The sequence below is a fragment of the Oncorhynchus keta genome, chromosome 20 (assembly GCF_023373465.1).
Source record: "Oncorhynchus keta strain PuntledgeMale-10-30-2019 chromosome 20, Oket_V2, whole genome shotgun sequence".
Taxonomy (NCBI): domain Eukaryota; kingdom Metazoa; phylum Chordata; class Actinopteri; order Salmoniformes; family Salmonidae; genus Oncorhynchus; species Oncorhynchus keta.
Window position 1 is genome coordinate 23,173,164 of NC_068440.1, and position 19,257 is coordinate 23,192,420.

Below are 19,257 nucleotides of genomic sequence, written 5' to 3' on the forward strand. Positions count from 1 at the left end.
GACTCTCTCTCTCTCTGTTTCTCTCTATGTCTATCACACTGACTCTCTCTGTTTCTCTCTGTCTATCACACCGACTCTCTCTGTTTCTCTCTGTCTATCACACTGACTCTCTCTGTTTCTCTCTGTCTATCACACTGACTCTCTCTGTTTCTCTCTATGAATATCTCACTGACTCTCTGTTTCTCGCTATGTCTATCACACTGACTCGCTCTGTCTATCACACTGACTCTCTCTCTGTTTCTCTCTATGTCTATCACACTGACTCTCTCTCCCTCTGTTTCTCTCTATGTCTATCACACTGACTCGCTCTGTCTATCACACTGACTCTCTCTCCCTCTGTTTCTCTCTATGTCTATCACACTGACTCTCTCTCTGTTTCTCTCTATGTCTATCACACTGACTCTCTCTCCCTCTGTTTCTCTCTATGTCTATCACACTGACTCTCTCTATGTCTATCACACTGACTCTCTATGTCTATCACACTGACTCTCTATGTCTATCACACTGACTCTCTCTGTCTATCACACTGACTCTCTCTGTCTATCACACTGACTCTCTATGTCTATCACACTGACTCTCTCTGTCTATCACACTGACTCTCTCTGTCTATCACACTGACTCTCTCTGTCTATCACACTGACTCTCTCTGTTTCTCTCTATGTCTATCACACTGACTCTCTATGTCTATCACACTGACTCTCTATGTCTATCACACTGACTCTCTCTCTCTGTCTATCACACTGACTCTCTCTGTTTCTCTCTATGTCTATCACACTGACTCTGTTTCTCTCTATGTCTATCACACTGACTCTCTCTCTCTGTTTCTCTATGTCTATCACACTGACTCTCTCTCTCTGTTTCTCTCTATGTCTATCACACTGACTCTCTCTCTCTCTATGTCTATCACACTGACTCTCTCTATGTCTATCACACTGACTCTCTCTGTTTCTCTATGTCTATCACACTGACTCTCTCTCTCTCTGTTTCTCTCTATGTCTATCACACTGACTCTCTCTGTTTCTCTCTGTCTATCACACTGACTCTCTCTGTTTCTCTCTGTCTATCACACTGACTCTCTCTCTCTCTCTCTGTTTCTCTATCACACTGACTCTCTCTCTCTCTCTCTGTTTCTCTATCACACTGACTCTCTCTGTTTCTCTATGTCTATCACACTGACTCTCTCTCTCTCTATGTCTATCACACTGACTCTCTCTCTCTGTTTCTCTATGTCTATCACACTGACTCTCTCTCTGTCTATCACACTGACTCTCTCTCTCTCTCTCTGTTTTCTCTATGTCTATCACACTGACTCTCTCTCTCTGTTTCTCTATGTCTATCACACTGACTCTCTCTCTCTGTTTCTCTATGTCTATCACACTGACTCTCTCTATGTCTATCACACTGACTCTGTTTCTCTCTATGTCTATCACACTGACTCTCTCTCTCTGTTTCTCTATGTCTATCACACTGACTCTCTCTCTCTCTGTTTCTCTCTATGTCTATCACACTGACTCTCTCTGTTTCTCTATGTCTATCACACTGACTCTCTCTCTCTCTCTCTGTTTCTCTCTATGTCTATCACACTGACTCTCTCTCTATGTCTATCACACTGACTCTCTCTCTGTTTCTCTCTATGTCTATCACACTGACTCTCTCTCTATGTCTATCACACTGACTCTCTCTGTTTCTCTCTATGTCTATCACACTGACTCTCTCTATGTCTATCACACTGACTCTCTCTCTGTTTCTCTCTATGTCTATCACACTGACTCTCTCTCTCTGTTTCTCTATGTCTATCACACTGACTCTCTCTCTCTCTCTCTGTTTCTCTCTATGTCTATCACACTGACTCTCTCTCTCTGTTTCTCTATGTCTATCACACTGACTCTCTCTCTCTCTCTGTTTCTCTCTATGTCTATCACACTGACTCTCTCTCTGTTTCTCTCTATGTCTATCACACTGACTCTCTCTCTGTTTCTCTCTATGTCCATCACACTGACTCTCTCTCTCTCTATGTCTATCACACTGACTCTCTCTATGTCTATCACACTCACACACTCAAAGATGCACACCTTATGATCCTGGCGAGGTGAATCTTGTCTTTAGCAGGGTACGGACCATGAGACAGGAACGCATTCCTCACAGCACGCCCTGCACACGGGAAGCTCTGGGAGCAGGACTGACAAACATACACACGTGAGTCAAATAATACATAGTTGTTTTCACAGACGTGTTTCTCTGTGTGTGTGTGTGTGTGTGTGTGTGTGTGTGTGTGTGTGTGTGTGTGTGTGTGTTGACACAAGAGAACTCTGAGATATCAGTGTAACTATTGATATTGAAACAAAACATGTAGGTGAAACAGAGGCTAGGTGAAACTATGACGTCACCATTTTAACTTGGGTCAAGTACTATCTATATCAGGATTCTCCAACCCTGTTCCTGGAGAGCAACCGTCCACTCCAACCCTAATCTAGCACACCTGATTCTAATAATTAGCTGGTTAATAAGCTGTACCAGGTTAGTTACAAATGGGGTTGGAGCGAAAACCTGCAGCAGGGTAGCTCTCCAGGAACAGGGTTGAAGTCCCCTACATAAATTCAAATAGCCTACTTCCAAATATTTGAGGTGTAAAGGCGAGGGGATGTTGTACTTTTGGGACTATTCTAGTGATTCCATCGTACTAATCAAACTGAAATCAAGAAAAGAGCACTAAAACAAAGTATTTGACCAATATGTATTTGACTATGAAGTCACACCACATTCTTTATTTGCTGACGTTTCATAACCTATGCATGCATGTGTGTGTGTGTCTCTGTGTGTGAGAGTGTGTGTACCTTGTGAACAGTAGGGCTGGTGCTGGGTCCAGGGATGGTATCCGGTGACTGCTATCGAGACACAATCAAAACACAGTCAGAACACACAGTATTAAACCACACATTTCCAGACAATGTTTGGGTTAGGAGAGAAGTAGAGCATAAAATGCAGCCTACAAACTATGTACAGATCTATAATCTGTCTACATCTGTCTCCATCCCTCCGTCTCTCTCCTGACAGAGAAGGAGAAAAGACAGTCGTCTACCCCCACCTCCACTTCTTCATCATCATATTTCCCCTTTGGACAGAGACATAAGAAACCAGTTTGTTAGCAATATTGATAATTCAATATATCAATATTGTTTGATATTGATATGAGCCAGGCATATTGTAATATCGGTTTATCCTTGCTGTTAACCTACACTATTATGTAAAAGAGCATACATGACTGTTCCTGTTTTACTTCCGGCGCCGACAGAGATGGCCGCCTCGCTTCACGTTCCTAGGAAACTATGCAGTTTTTTGTTTTTTTACGTGTTATTTCTTACATTAGTACCCCAGGTCATCTTAGGTTTCATTACATACAGTCGAGAAGAACTACTGAATATAAGATCAGCGTCAACTCACCATCAGTACGACCAAGAATATGATTTTCGCGAAGCGGATCCTGTGTTCTGCCTTTCAACCAGGACAACGGAATGGATCCCATGCGGCGACCCAAAAAAACGACTCCGAAAAAGAGGGAAACAAGGCGGTCTTCTGGTCAGACTCCAGAGACGGGCACATCGTGCACCACTTCCTAGCATTCTTCTCGCCAATGTCCAGTCTCTTGACAACAAGGTTGATGAAACCCGAGCAAGGGTAGCATTCCAGAGGGACATCAGAGACTGTAACGTTATTTGCTTCACGGAAACATGGCTCACTGGAGAGACGCTATCGGAGGCGGTGCAGCCAGCGGGTTTCTCCACGCATCGCGCCGACAGAAACAAACATCTTTCTGGTAAGAAGAGGGGCGGGGGCGTATGCCTTATGGCTAACGAGGCGTGGTGTGATCAAAGAAACATACAGGAACTCAAATCCTTCTGTTCACCTGATTTAGAATTCCTCAATCAAATGTCGACCGCATTATCTACCAAGAGAATTCTCTCTGATTATAATCACAGCTGTATATATTCCCCCCCAAGCAGACACATCGATGGCTCTGAACGAACTTTATTTGACTCTTTGCAAACTGGAATCCATACATCCTGAGGCTGCATTCATTGTAGCTGGGGATTTTAACAAGGCTAATCTGAAAACAAGACTCCCGAAATTGTATCAGCATATCGATTGCGCAACCTGGGCCGGAAAAACCTTGGATCATTGTTACTCTAACTTCCGCGACGCATATAAGGCCCTGCCCCGCCCCCCTTTCGGAAAAGCTGACCACGACTCCATTTTGTTGATCCCTGCCTACAGACAGAAATTAAAACAAGAAGCTCCCACGCTGAGGTCTGTCCAACGCTGGTCCGACCAAGCTCACACTCCAAGACTGCTTCCATCACGTGGACTGGGACATGTTTCGTATTGCGTCAGATAACAACATTGACGAATACGCTGATTCGGTGTGCGAGTTCATTAGAACGTGCGTTGAAGATGTCGTTCCCATAGCAACGATTACAACATTCCCTAACCAGAAACCGTGGATTGATGGCAATATTCGCGTGAAACTGAAAGCACGAACCACTGCTTTTAATCAGGGCAAGGTGACTGGTAACATGACCGAATACAAACAGTGCAGCTATTCCCTCCGCAAGGCTATCAAACAAGCTACGCGTCAGTATAGAGACAAAGTAGAATCTCAATTCAACGGCTCAGACACAAGAGGTATGTGGCAGGGTCTACAGTCAATCACGGATACAAGAAGAAAACCAGCCCAGTCACGGACCAGGATGTCTTGCTCCCAGGCAGACTAAATAACTTTTTTGCCCGCTTTGAGGACAATACAGTGCCACTGACACGGCCTTCAACGAAAACATTTCAACGTGTTAACCCTCGCAAGGCTGCAGGCCCAGACGCCATCCCCAGCCGCGCCCTCAGAGCATGCGCAGACCAGCTGGCCGGTGTGTTTACGGACATATTCAATCAATCCCTATACCAGTCTGCTGTTCCCACATGCTTCAAGAGGGCCACCATTGTTCCTGTTCCCAAGAAAGCTAAGGTAACTGAGCTAAACGACTACCGCCCCGTAGCACTCACTTCCGTCATCATGAAGTGCTTTGAGAGACTAGTCAAGGACCATATCCCTCCACCCTACCTGACACCCTAGACCCACTCCAATTTGCTTACCGCCCAAATAGGTCCACAGACGATGCAATCTCAACCACACTGCACACTGCCCTAACCCATCTAGACAAGAGGAATACCTATGTGAGAATGCTGTTCATCGACTACAGCTCGGCATTCAACATCGTAGTACCCTCCAAGCTCATCATCAAGCTCGAGACCCTGGGTCTCGACCCCGCTCTGTGCTACTGGGTACTGAACTTCCTGACGGGCCGCCCCCAGGTGGTGAGGGTAGGCAACAACATCTCCACCCCGCTGATCCTCAACACTGGGGCCCCACAAGGGTGCGTTCTGAGCCCTCTCCTGTACTCCCTGTTCACCCACGACTGCGTGGCCACGCACGCCTCCAACTCAATCATCAAGTTTGCGGACGACACAACAGTGGTAGGCTTGATTACCAGCAACGACGAGACGGCCTACAGGGAGGAGGTGAGGGCCCTCGGAGTGTGGTGTCAGGAAAATAACCTCACACTCAACGTCAACAAAACTAAGGAGATGATTGTGGACTTCAGGAAACAGCAGAGGGAACACCACCCTATCCACATCGATGGAACAGTAGTGGAGAGGGTAGTAAGTTTTAAGTTCCTCGGCATACACATCACAGGCAAACTGAATTGGTCCACTCACACAGACAGCATCGTGAGGAAGGCGCAGCAGCGCCTCTTCAACCTCAGGAGGCTGAAGAAATTTGGCTTGTCACCAAAAGCACTTCCACAGATGCACAATCGAGAGCATCTATCTCAAGGCCATCAGACTGTTAAACAGCCACCACTAACATTGAGTGGCTGCTGCCAACACACTGACTCAACTCCAGCCACTTTAATAATGGGAATTGATGGGAAATGATGTAAAATATATCACTAGCCACTCTAAACAATGCTACCTAATATAATGTTTACATACCCTACATTATTCATCTCATATGCATACGTATATACTGTGCTCTATATCATCTACTGCATCCTTATGTAATACATGTATCACTAGCCACTTTAACTATGCCACTTTGTTTACATACTCATCTCATATGTATATACTGTACTCAATACCATCTACTGTATCTTGCCTATCCTGCTCTGTACCATCACTCATTCATATATCTTTATGTACATATTCTTTATCCCCTTACACTGTGTATAAGACAGTAGTTTTGGAATTGTTAGTTAGATTACTTGTTGGTTATTACTGCATTGTCGGAACTAGAAGCACAAGCATTTCGCTACACTCGCATTAACATCTGCTAACCATGTGTATGTGACAAATAAAATTTGATTTGATGCAAAAAAAAATCCTCACAGACTCAATTTAACATCGGCCCACTGAACTGCCTGCTGATGCGCCACCAACTGGCTTAATAATATTTAAACTGGTTGGGTAGGTTAGGCCCACAGAACATTCACACTTGGTCCAACGGGCAATTAGCAAGCAATTGTCTGAACTTCACAAAGTTGTCGAAGTCCACACAGTTGCAATGTTATTCATACAAACCGATGTGATGTCATTACCCATCACCAGTGCATATCCCCTCTCACACACACACCTCATCTCCTCCTGGACAGGATAGAAAGCAGAGCTGTGCTGTCACAGAGCCTGAGGCTACTACTGACAGAAAGAACGGGAGAGAGGTGAACAGGAGAGAAATATGGAGGGAGAGAGAAAGAAAGAAAAATAACTGGAGAGATTAGACAGACAGACAGACAGACAGAGAGAGAGAGAGACAGCACACCCCAACATGTTTATCTATGTGATGACTTCAAAGTGAGAAGGGTATGTGTGTATGTGAATGAGTGTGTACTGTATGTGTGTATATCTGTATCTGTGGTACACGCTCACATTTTGCAACACGTGTTGCAAAATACATTTGCACATACATGTTATTCAAACCTTTAGTCCAAACTGCTGTCACATCAAAGAGCTTCTCTGTAGCCAGGAACTAAACAGAACTTGGATCTATTTTAGCGCCTGGCTACGCAGACACTCGGTGACGCGAATGTAAGTCCCGCATCTCCCATCTCCTCATTGGTTTTTAGGAGCCCTCCCCCTCAGTGGGTGATTGAAAGATCAAATCAAATTGTATTTGTCACACTCACCGAATACAAGTCTAGACTTTTAAAAGCTTACTTACAAGCCCTTAAGCAAAAATGCAGTTTTAAGAAAAATATGAGCTAAGAAAACATTTACTAAATAAACTAAAGTTTAAAAAAATAACACAAAATTACAATAACGTGGCTATATATACAGGGGGTACCGGTACCGAGTCAATGTGCAGGGGTACAGGTTAGTTGAGGTAATTGAGGTAATATGTACATATAGGTAGTGTTAAATTGAAGAGGTCCACACTCCAAAACATTTGGTGGTGGTAATGCACAGTGTTGTAGTAGTCGAGACCGGTCCCGGTCTTGAGTCCGGTCTCGAGACCACATAGAGTGTCTTGGCCTTGTCTCAGTGTCAGATACATTTGTATTCGGTCTTGACTGCATCTGATAATGTCTTCCCAAGACCAGCATAGTCAAAAAACAAATAATTATCAGCTCCCATAAAACCACTTAGCCAGGTCAAATATATACATACACTCCTTTCTTGAAACATTAATACAGTATCTTAACAGTCTTTATACCTGTTATAGACATGTGGTGTGGTGAACCTATAGATCTTCAGTGTGTAACAGGTTAGTACAGTGGTGAACCTATAGGTCTTCAGTGTGTGACAGGTTAGTACAGTGGTGAACCTATAGGTCTTCAGTATGTGACAGGTTAGTACAGTGGTGAACCTATAGGTCTTCAGTGTGTGACAGGTTAGTACAGTGGTGAACCTATAGGTCTTCAGTGTGTGACAGGTTAGTACAGTGGTGAACCTATAGGCCTTCAGTGTGTGACAGGTTAGTACAGTGGTGAACCTATAGGTCTTCAGTGTGTGACAGGTTAGTACAGTGGTGAACCTATAGGTCTTCAGTGTGTGACAGGTTAGTACAGTGGTGAACCTATAGGTCTTCAGTATGTGACAGGTTAGTACAGTGGTGAACCTATAGGTCTTCAGTATGTGACAGGTTAGTACAGTGGTGAACCTATAGGTCTTCAGTGTGTGACAGGTTAGTACAGTGGTGAACCTATAGGTCTTCAGTATGTGACAGGTTAGTACAGTGGTGAACCTATAGGTCTTCAGTGTGTGACAGGTTAGTACAGTGGTGAACCTATAGGTCTTCAGTGTGTGACAGGTTAGTACAGTGGTGAACCTATAGGCCTTCAGTGTGTGACAGGTTAGTACAGTGGTGAACCTATAGGTCTTCAGTGTGTGACAGGTTAGTACAGTGGTGAACCTATAAGTCTTCAGTGTGTGACAGGTTAGTACAGTGGTGAACCTATAGGTCTTATGTATGTGACAGGTTAGTACAGTGGTGAACCTATAGGCCTTCAGTGTAACAGCTTAGTACAGTGGTGAACCTATAGGTCTTCAGTATGTGACAGGTTAGTACAGTGGTGAACCTATAGGTCTTCAGTATGTGACAGGTCAGTACAGTGGTGAACCTATAAGTCTTCAGTGTGTGACAGGTTAGTACAGTGGTGAACCTATAGGTCTTATGTATGTGACAGGTTAGTACAGTGGTGAACCTATAGGCCTTCAGTATGTGACAGGTTAGTACAGTGGTGAACCTATAGGTCTTCAGTATGTGACAGGTCAGTACAGTGGTGAACCTATAAGTCTTCAGTGTGTGACAGGTTAGTACAGTGGTGAACCTATAGGTCTTCAGTATGTGACAGGTTAGTACAGTGGTGAACCTATAGGTCTTCAGTGTGTGACAGGTTAGTACAGTGGTGAACCTATAGGTCTTATGTATGTGACAGGTTAGTACAGTGGTGAACCTATAGGTCTTCAGTGTGTGACAGGTTAGTACAGTGGTGAACCTATAGGTCTTCAGTATGTGACAGGTTAGTGCAGTGGTGAACCTATAGGTCTTCAGTATGTGACAGGTTAGTACAGTGGTGAACCTATAGGTCTTCAGTATGTGACAGGTTAGTACAGTGGTGAACCTATAGGTCTTCAGTATGTGACAGGTTAGTACAGTGGTGAACCTATAGGTCTTCAGTATGTGACAGGTTAGTACAGTGGTGAACCTATAGGTCTTCAGTATGTGACAGGTTAGTACAGTGGTGAACCTATAAGTCTTCAGTATGTGACAGGTCAGTGCAGTGGTGAACCTATAGGTCTTCAGTATGTGACAGGTTAGTACAGTGGTGAACCTATAGGTCTTCAGTATGTGACAGGTCAGTGCAGTGGGAACCTATAGGCCTTCAGTGTAACAGGTTAGTACAGTGGTGAACCTATAGGCCTTCAGTATGTAACAGGTTAGTACAGTGGTGAACCTATAGGCCTTCAGTATGTAACAGGTTAGTACAGTGGTGAACCTATAGGCCTTCAGTGTAACAGGTTAGTACAGTGGTGAACCTATAGGCCTTCAGTGTAACAGGTTAGTACAGTGGTGAACCTATAGGTCTTCAGTATGTGACAGGTCAGTGCAGTGGTGAACCTATAGGCCTTCAGTGTAACAGGTTAGTACAGTGGTGAACCTATAGGTCTTCAGTGTGTGACAGGTTAGTACAGTGGTGAACCTATAGGTCTTCAGTGTGTGACAGGTCAGTGCAGTGGGAACCTATAGGCCTTCAGTATGTAACAGGTTAGTACAGTGGTGAACCTATAGGCCTTCAGTATGTAACAGGTTAGTACAGTGGTGAACCTATAGGCCTTCAGTGTAACAGGTTAGTACAGTGGTGCACCTATAGGTCTTCAGTGTAACAGGTTAGTACAGTGGTGAACCTATATGTCTTCAGTATGTAACAGGTTAGTACAGTGGTGAACCTATAGGTCTTTAGTGTGTGACAGTGGTGAACCTATAAGTCTTCAATATGTGACAGTGGTGAACCTATAGGTCTTCAGTATGTAACAGGTTAGTACAGTGGTGAACCTATAGGTCTTCAGTGTAACAGGTTAGTACAGTGGTGAACCTATATGTCTTCAGTATGTAACAGGTTAGTACAGTGGTGAACCTATAGGTCTTTAGTGTGTGACAGTGGTGAACCTATAAGTCTTCAATATGTGACAGTGGTGAACCTATAGGTCTTCAGTATGTAACAGGTTAGTACAGTGGTGAACCTATAGATCTTCAATATGTGACAGTGGTGAACCTATAGGTCTTCAATATGTGACAGTGGTGAACCTATAAGTCTTCAATATGTGACAGTGGTGAACCTATAAGTCTTCAATATGTGACAGTGGTGAACCTATAGGTCTTCAGTGTGTGACAGTGGTGAACCTATAGGTCTTCAATGTGTGACAGTGGTGAACCTATAGGCCTTCAGTGTGTTACAGGTTAGTACAGTGGTGAACCTATAGGTCTTCAGTGTGTTACAGGTTAGTACAGTGGTGAACCTATTGGTCTTCAGTGTGTGACAGGTTAGTACAGTGGTGAACCTATAGGTCTTCAATATGTGACAGTGGTGAACCTATAAGTCTTCAATATGTGACAGTGGTGAACCTATAAGTCTTCAATATGTGACAGTGGTGAACCTATAGGTCTTCAATGTGTGACAGTGGTGAACCTATAGGTCTTCAGTGTGTAACAGGTTAGTACAGTGGTGAACCTATAGGTCTTCAGTGTGTTACAGGTTAGTACAGTGGTGAACCTATACGTCTTCAGTGTGTAACAGGTTAGTACAGTGGTGAACCTATAGGTCTTCAGTGTGTGACAGTGGTGAACCTATACGTCTTCAGTGTGTGACAGTGGTGAACCTATAGGTCTTCAGTGTGTGACAGTGGTGAACCTATACGTCTTCAGTGTGTAACAGGTTAGTACAGTGGTGAACCTATACGTCTTCAGTGTGTGACAGTGGTGAACCTATAGGTCTTCAGTGTGTGACAGTGGTGAACCTATAGGTCTTCAGTGTGTAACAGGTTAGTACAGTGGTGAACCTATTGGTCTTCAGTGTGTGACAGGTTAGTACAGTGGTGAACCTATAGGTCTTCAATATGTGACAGTGGTGAACCTATAAGTCTTCAATATGTGACAGTGGTGAACCTATAAGTCTTCAATATGTGACAGTGGTGAACCTATAGGTCTTCAATGTGTGACAGTGGTGAACCTATAGGCCTTCAGTGTGTGACAGGTTAGTACAGTGGTGAACCTATAGGTCTTCAGTGAACCTATAAGTCTTCAATATGTGACAGGTTAGTCAACAGTGGTGAACCTATAGGTCTTCTTCAGTGTGTTACAGGTTAGTACAGTGGTGAACCTATTGGTCTTCAGTGTGTGTTACAGGTTAGTACAGTGGTGAACCTATAGGTCTTCAGTGTAACAGGTTAGTACAGTGGTGAACCTATAGGCCTTCAGTGTGTGACAGGTTAGTACAGTGGTGAACCTATAGGTCTTCAGTGTGTTACAGGTTAGTACAGTGGTGAACCTATAGGCCTTCAGTGTGTGACAGGTTAGTACAGTGGTGAACCTATAGGTCTTCAGTGTGTGACAGGTTAATACAGTGGTGAACCTATAGGTCTTCAGTGTGTTACAGGTTAGTACAGTGGTGAACCTATTGGTCTTCAGTGTGTGACAGGTTAGTACAGTGGTGAACCTATAGGTCTTCAATATGTGACAGTGGTGAACCTATAAGTCTTCAATATGTGACAGTGGTGAACCTATAAGTCTTCAATATGTGACAGTGGTGAACCTATAGGTCTTCAATGTGTGACAGTGGTGAACCTATAGGCCTTCAGTGTGTGACAGGTTAGTACAGTGGTGAACCTATAGGTCTTCAGTGTGTTACAGGTTAGTACAGTGGTGAACCTATAGGTCTTCAGTGTGTTACAGGTTAGTACAGTGGTGAACCTATTGGTCTTCAGTGTGTGACAGGTTAGTACAGTGGTGAACCTATAGGTCTTCAGTGTAACAGGTTAGTACAGTGGTGAACCTATAGGCCTTCAGTGTGTGACAGGTTAGTACAGTGGTGAACCTATAGGTCTTCAGTGTGTTACAGGTTAGTACAGTGGTGAACCTATAGGTCTTCAGTGTGTTACAGGTTAGTACAGTGGTGAACCTATAGGTCTTCAGTATGTGACAGGTTAGTACAGTGGTGAACCTATAGGTCTTCAGTGTGTGACAGGTTAGTACAGTGGTGAACCTATAGGTCTTCAGTGTGTTACAGGTTAGTACAGTGGTGAACCTATTGGTCTTCAGTGTGTGACAGGTTAGTACAGTGGTGAACCTATAGGTCTTCAGTGTAACAGGTTAGTACAGTGGTGAACCTATAGGCCTTCAGTGTGTGACAGGTTAGTACAGTGGTGAACCTATAGGTCTTCAGTGTGTTACAGGTTAGTACAGTGGTGAACCTATAGGCCTTCAGTGTGTGACAGGTTAGTACAGTGGTGAACCTATAGGTCTTCAGTGTGTGACAGGTTAATACAGTGGTGAACCTATAGGTCTTCAGTGTGTTACAGGTTAGTACAGTGGTGAACCTATTGGTCTTCAGTGTGTGACAGGTTAGTACAGTGGTGAACCTATAGGTCTTCAATATGTGACAGTGGTGAACCTATAAGTCTTCAATATGTGACAGTGGTGAACCTATAAGTCTTCAATATGTGACAGTGGTGAACCTATAGGTCTTCAATGTGTGACAGTGGTGAACCTATAGGCCTTCAGTGTGTGACAGGTTAGTACAGTGGTGAACCTATAGGTCTTCAGTGTGTTACAGGTTAGTACAGTGGTGAACCTATAGGTCTTCAGTGTGTTACAGGTTAGTACAGTGGTGAACCTATTGGTCTTCAGTGTGTGACAGGTTAGTACAGTGGTGAACCTATAGGTCTTCAGTGTAACAGGTTAGTACAGTGGTGAACCTATAGGTCTTCAGTGTGTAACAGGTTAGTACAGTGGTGAACCTATAGGTCTTCAGTGTGTTACAGGTTAGTACAGTGGTGAACCTATAGGTCTTCAGTGTGTTACAGGTTAGTACAGTGGTGAACCTATAGGTCTTCAGTATGTGACAGGTTAGTACAGTGGTGAACCTATAGGTCTTCAGTGTGTGACAGGTTAGTACAGTGGTGAACCTATAGGTCTTCAGTGTGTGACAGGTTAGTACAGTGGTGAACCTATAGGTCTTCAGTGTGTTACAGGTTAGTACAGTGGTGAACCTATAGGTCTTCAGTATGTGACAGGTCAGTACAGTGGTGAACCTATAAGTCTTCAGTGTGTGACAGGTTAGTACAGTGGTGAACCTATAGGTCTTCAGTATGTGACAGGTTAGTACAGTGGTGAACCTATTGGTCTTCAGTGTGTGACAGGTTAGTACAGTGGTGAACCTATTGGTCTTCAGTGTGTGACAGGTTAGTACAGTGGTGAACCTATAGGCCTTCAGTGTGTAACAGGTTAGTACAGTGGTGAACCTATAGGTCTTCAGTGTGTGACAGGTTAGTACAGTGGTGAACCTATTGGTCTTCAGTGTGTGACAGGTTAGTACAGTGGTGAACCTATAGGTCTTCAGTGTAACAGGTTAGTACAGTGGTGAACCTATAGGCCTTCAGTGTGTGACAGGTTAGTACAGTGGTGAACCTATAGGTCTTCAGTGTGTTACAGGTTAGTACAGTGGTGAACCTATAGGTCTTCAGTGTGTTACAGGTTAGTACAGTGGTGAACCTATAGGTCTTCAGTATGTGACAGGTTAGTACAGTGGTGAACCTATAGGTCTTCAGTGTGTGACAGGTTAGTACAGTGGTGAACCTATAGGTCTTCAGTGTGTGACAGGTTAGTACAGTGGTGAACCTATAGGTCTTCAGTGTGTTACAGGTTAGTACAGTGGTGAACCTATAGGTCTTCAGTATGTGACAGGTTAGTACAGTGGTGAACCTATTGGTCTTCAGTGTGTGACAGGTTAGTACAGTGGTGAACCTATAGGTCTTCAGTGTGTTACAGGTTAGTACAGTGGTGAACCTATAGGTCTTCAGTATGTGACAGGTTAGTACAGTGGTGAACCTATTGGTCTTCAGTGTGTGACAGGTTAGTACAGTGGTGAACCTATAGGTCTTCAGTGTGTGACAGGTTAGTACAGTGGTGAACCTATTGGTCTTCAGTGTGTGACAGGTTAGTACAGTGGTGAACCTATAGGTCTTCAGTGTGTGACAGGTTAGTACAGTGGTGAACCTATAGGTCTTCAGTATGTGACAGGTTAGTACAGTGGTGAACCTATAGGTCTTCAGTATGTGACAGGTCAGTGCAGTGGTGAACCTATAGGCCTTCAGTGTAACAGGTTAGTACAGTGGTGAACCTATTGGTCTTCAGTGTGTGACAGGTTAGTACAGTGGTGAACCTATAGGTCTTCAGTGTAACAGGTTAGTACAGTGGTGAACCTATAGGCCTTCAGTGTGTGACAGGTTAGTACAGTGGTGAACCTATAGGTCTTCAGTGTGTTACAGGTTAGTACAGTGGTGAACCTATAGGTCTTCAGTGTGTTACAGGTTAGTACAGTGGTGAACCTATAGGTCTTCAGTATGTGACAGGTTAGTACAGTGGTGAACCTATAGGTCTTCAGTGTGTGACAGGTTAGTACAGTGGTGAACCTATAGGTCTTCAGTGTGTGACAGGTTAGTACAGTGGTGAACCTATAGGTCTTCAGTGTGTTACAGGTTAGTACAGTGGTGAACCTATAGGTCTTCAGTATGTGACAGGTTAGTACAGTGGTGAACCTATTGGTCTTCAGTGTGTGACAGGTTAGTACAGTGGTGAACCTATAGGTCTTCAGTGTGTTACAGGTTAGTACAGTGGTGAACCTATAGGTCTTCAGTATGTGACAGGTTAGTACAGTGGTGAACCTATTGGTCTTCAGTGTGTGACAGGTTAGTACAGTGGTGAACCTATAGGTCTTCAGTGTGTGACAGGTTAGTACAGTGGTGAACCTATTGGTCTTCAGTGTGTGACAGGTTAGTACAGTGGTGAACCTATAGGTCTTCAGTGTGTGACAGGTTAGTACAGTGGTGAACCTATAGGTCTTCAGTATGTGACAGGTTAGTACAGTGGTGAACCTATAGGTCTTCAGTATGTGACAGGTCAGTGCAGTGGTGAACCTATAGGCCTTCAGTGTAACAGGTTAGTACAGTGGTGAACCTATAAGTCTTCAGTGTGTGACAGGTTAGTACAGTGGTGAACCTATAGGTCTTCAGTGTGTTACAGGTTAGTACAGTGGTGAACCTATTGGTCTTCAGTGTGTGACAGGTTAGTACAGTGGTGAACCTATAGGTCTTCAGTGTAACAGGTTAGTACAGTGGTGAACCTATAGGCCTTCAGTGTGTGACAGGTTAGTACAGTGGTGAACCTATAGGTCTTCAGTGTGTTACAGGTTAGTACAGTGGTGAACCTATAGGCCTTCAGTGTGTGACAGGTTAGTACAGTGGTGAACCTATAGGTCTTCAGTGTGTGACAGGTTAATACAGTGGTGAACCTATAGGTCTTCAGTGTGTTACAGGTTAGTACAGTGGTGAACCTATTGGTCTTCAGTGTGTGACAGGTTAGTACAGTGGTGAACCTATAGGTCTTCAATATGTGACAGTGGTGAACCTATAAGTCTTCAATATGTGACAGTGGTGAACCTATAGGTCTTCAGTGTGTGACAGTGGTGAACCTATAGGTCTTCAATGTGTGACAGTGGTGAACCTATAGGCCTTCAGTGTGTTACAGGTTAGTACAGTGGTGAACCTATAGGTCTTCAGTGTGTTACAGGTTAGTACAGTGGTGAACCTATTGGTCTTCAGTGTGTGACAGGTTAGTACAGTGGTGAACCTATAGATCTTCAGTATGTAACAGGTTAGTACAGTGGTGAACCTATAGGTCTTCAGTGTGTAACAGGTTAGTACAGTGGTGAACCTATAGATCTTCAGTGTGTAACAGGTTAGTACAGTGGTGAACCTATAGGTCTTCAGTGTGTTACAGGTTAGTACAGTGGTGAACCTATAGGTCTTCAGTATGTGACAGGTTAGTACAGTGGTGAACCTATTGGTCTTCAGTGTGTGACAGGTTAGTACAGTGGTGAACCTATAGGTCTTCAGTGTGTGACAGGTTAGTACAGTGGTGAACCTATTGGTCTTCAGTGTGTGACAGGTTAGTACAGTGGTGAACCTATAGGTCTTCAGTGTGTGACAGGTTAGTACAGTGGTGAACCTATAGGTCTTCAGTATGTGACAGGTTAGTACAGTGGTGAACCTATAGGTCTTCAGTATGTGACAGGTCAGTGCAGTGGTGAACCTATAGGCCTTCAGTGTAACAGGTTAGTACAGTGGTGAACCTATTGGTCTTCAGTGTGTGACAGGTTAGTACAGTGGTGAACCTATAGGTCTTCAGTGTAACAGGTTAGTACAGTGGTGAACCTATAGGCCTTCAGTGTGTGACAGGTTAGTACAGTGGTGAACCTATAGGTCTTCAGTGTGTTACAGGTTAGTACAGTGGTGAACCTATAGGTCTTCAGTGTGTTACAGGTTAGTACAGTGGTGAACCTATAGGTCTTCAGTATGTGACAGGTTAGTACAGTGGTGAACCTATAGGTCTTCAGTGTGTGACAGGTTAGTACAGTGGTGAACCTATAGGTCTTCAGTGTGTGACAGGTTAGTACAGTGGTGAACCTATAGGTCTTCAGTGTGTTACAGGTTAGTACAGTGGTGAACCTATAGGTCTTCAGTGTGTTACAGGTTAGTACAGTGGTGAACCTATAGGTCTTCAGTATGTGACAGGTTAGTACAGTGGTGAACCTATTGGTCTTCAGTGTGTGACAGGTTAGTACAGTGGTGAACCTATAGGTCTTCAGTGTGTGACAGGTTAGTACAGTGGTGAACCTATTGGTCTTCAGTGTGTGACAGGTTAGTACAGTGGTGAACCTATAGGTCTTCAGTGTGTGACAGGTTAGTACAGTGGTGAACCTATAGGTCTTCAGTATGTGACAGGTTAGTACAGTGGTGAACCTATAGGTCTTCAGTATGTGACAGGTCAGTGCAGTGGTGAACCTATAGGCCTTCAGTGTAACAGGTTAGTACAGTGGTGAACCTATAAGTCTTCAGTGTGTGACAGGTTAGTACAGTGGTGAACCTATAGGTCTTCAGTGTGTTACAGGTTAGTACAGTGGTGAACCTATTGGTCTTCAGTGTGTGACAGGTTAGTACAGTGGTGAACCTATAGGTCTTCAGTGTAACAGGTTAGTACAGTGGTGAACCTATAGGCCTTCAGTGTGTGACAGGTTAGTACAGTGGTGAACCTATAGGTCTTCAGTGTGTTACAGGTTAGTACAGTGGTGAACCTATAGGCCTTCAGTGTGTGACAGGTTAGTACAGTGGTGAACCTATAGGTCTTCAGTGTGTGACAGGTTAATACAGTGGTGAACCTATAGGTCTTCAGTGTGTTACAGGTTAGTACAGTGGTGAACCTATTGGTCTTCAGTGTGTGACAGGTTAGTACAGTGGTGAACCTATAGGTCTTCAATATGTGACAGTGGTGAACCTATAAGTCTTCAATATGTGACAGTGGTGAACCTATAAGTCTTCAATATGTGACAGTGGTGAACCTATAGGTCTTCAATGTGTGACAGTGGTGAACCTATAGGCCTTCAGTGTGTGACAGGTTAGTACAGTGGTGAACCTATAGGTCTTCAGTGTGTTACAGGTTAGTACAGTGGTGAACCTATAGGTCTTCAGTGTGTTACAGGTTAGTACAGTGGTGAACCTATAGGTCTTCAGTGTAACAGGTTAGTACAGTGGTGAACCTATAGGCCTTCAGTGTGTGACAGGTTAGTACAGTGGTGAACCTATAGGTCTTCAGTGTGTTACAGGTTAGTACAGTGGTGAACCTATAAGTCTTCAGTGTGTTACAGGTTAGTACAGTGGTGAACCTATAGGTCTTCAGTATGTGACAGGTTAGTACAGTGGTGAACCTATAGGTCTTCAGTGTGTGACAGGTGAGTACAGTGGTGAACCTATACGTCTTCAGTGTGTGAAAGGTTAGTACAGTGGTGAACCTATAGGGCTTCAGTGTGTGACAGGTTAGTACAGTGGTGAACCTATAGGTCTTCAGTATGTGACAGGTTAGTACAGTGGTGAACCTATTGGTCTTCAGTGTGTGACAGGTTAGTACAGTGGTGAACCTATAGGCCTTCAGTGTAACAGGTTAGTACAGTGGTGAACCTATAGGCCTTCAGTGTAACAGGTTAGTACAGTGGGAACCTATATGTCTTCAGTGTGTGACAGGTTAGTACAGTGGTGAACCTATAGGTCTTCAGTATGTAACAGGTTAGTACAGTGGTGAACCTATAAGTCTTCAGTATGTGACAGGTCAGTGCAGTGGTGAACCTATAGGCCTTCAGTGTAACAGGTTAGTACAGTGGTGAACCTATAAGTCTTCAGTATGTGACAGGTCAGTGCAGTGGTGAACCTATAGGCCTTCAGTGTAACAGGTTAGTACAGTGGTGAACCTATAAGTCTTCAGTATGTGACAGGTCAGTGCAGTGGGAACCTATAGGTCTTCAGTATGTGACAGGTTCATGATGCTGAAAGGACCGTAATACCAGCGCACTAATGTAGGAGAGTACACTTTTTGTAAACACAAAGGGCCAGTGATCTAGTTGAGGGTATATGCAGGTATAAGCCATATACCCACTTTTTAATCCCCACTGATGCGTATCAAAGTAGTGTTGTGGAGGTATACGACTTATCAATTATGTAGTATAATAGAGAAATCATCCACAAAGTAGCCTACACAATCGCAAAGTACGTGAAATATATTCACATGGGTGCTGCACACATAGGCAGCAAGTGTACAGCTCTCAACTGCTTTTGGCATGGAGCAGCTCACAGAAGAATGACATCGGTAGCCGGTAGGGTAGGAAAGACGTTTCAACTTATGATATCTACCAGTAAATGCTAACTAAGGCAACAATGGGTACGCAAAAAAGTTTTGTCCAAAGTGTTGTTTAGTAGGCTATTTGTGATGCACAATTGTCATCATGCACTGGTTTGAATCAGGGGCGTAGACATGGATGGGCCTAGATGGACAGAGGCCCACCCACTGGGGAGCCAGGCTCTGACTGGCCCACACAACCAGATTGATGT

General features: G+C 44.0%; 1 protein-coding gene and 1 long non-coding RNA gene across 4 annotated transcripts in view; both read right to left on the minus strand.

Moving 5' to 3' along the window:
• LOC118371858 (rap guanine nucleotide exchange factor 5-like) overlaps positions 1 to 19,257 on the minus strand; it is a 91,459-nt gene that overhangs the window by 68,737 nt on the left and 3,465 nt on the right. Inside the window, exons 2-3 of one of the 2 annotated variants that reach the window (XM_052472392.1) lie at positions 2,835 to 2,882; positions 2,073 to 2,179 (exon numbers count right to left, since the gene is read on the minus strand). In XM_052472392.1, coding sequence (XP_052328352.1) covers positions 2,073 to 2,179; positions 2,835 to 2,882 — 155 coding nt within the window. Of the gene's footprint in view, positions 1 to 2,072; positions 2,180 to 2,834; positions 2,886 to 19,257 lie in introns of both variants that reach the window. The other variant, XM_052472391.1, reaches the window with a different exon arrangement.
• Positions 11,545 to 18,110, minus strand: LOC127909915 (uncharacterized). Of its 2 annotated transcripts, XR_008072922.1 has the most exons (5): positions 18,042 to 18,110; positions 17,496 to 17,537; positions 15,570 to 15,611; positions 12,556 to 12,597; positions 11,545 to 11,675 (listed from the first exon to the last, which is right to left on the minus strand). It is a non-coding gene; the product is annotated as an uncharacterized LOC127909915 (long non-coding RNA). The 2 variants fall into 2 exon arrangements; XR_008072921.1 differs by lacking the exons at positions 11,545 to 11,675; positions 18,042 to 18,110 and having other exon boundaries at positions 12,497 to 12,597; positions 17,496 to 17,578.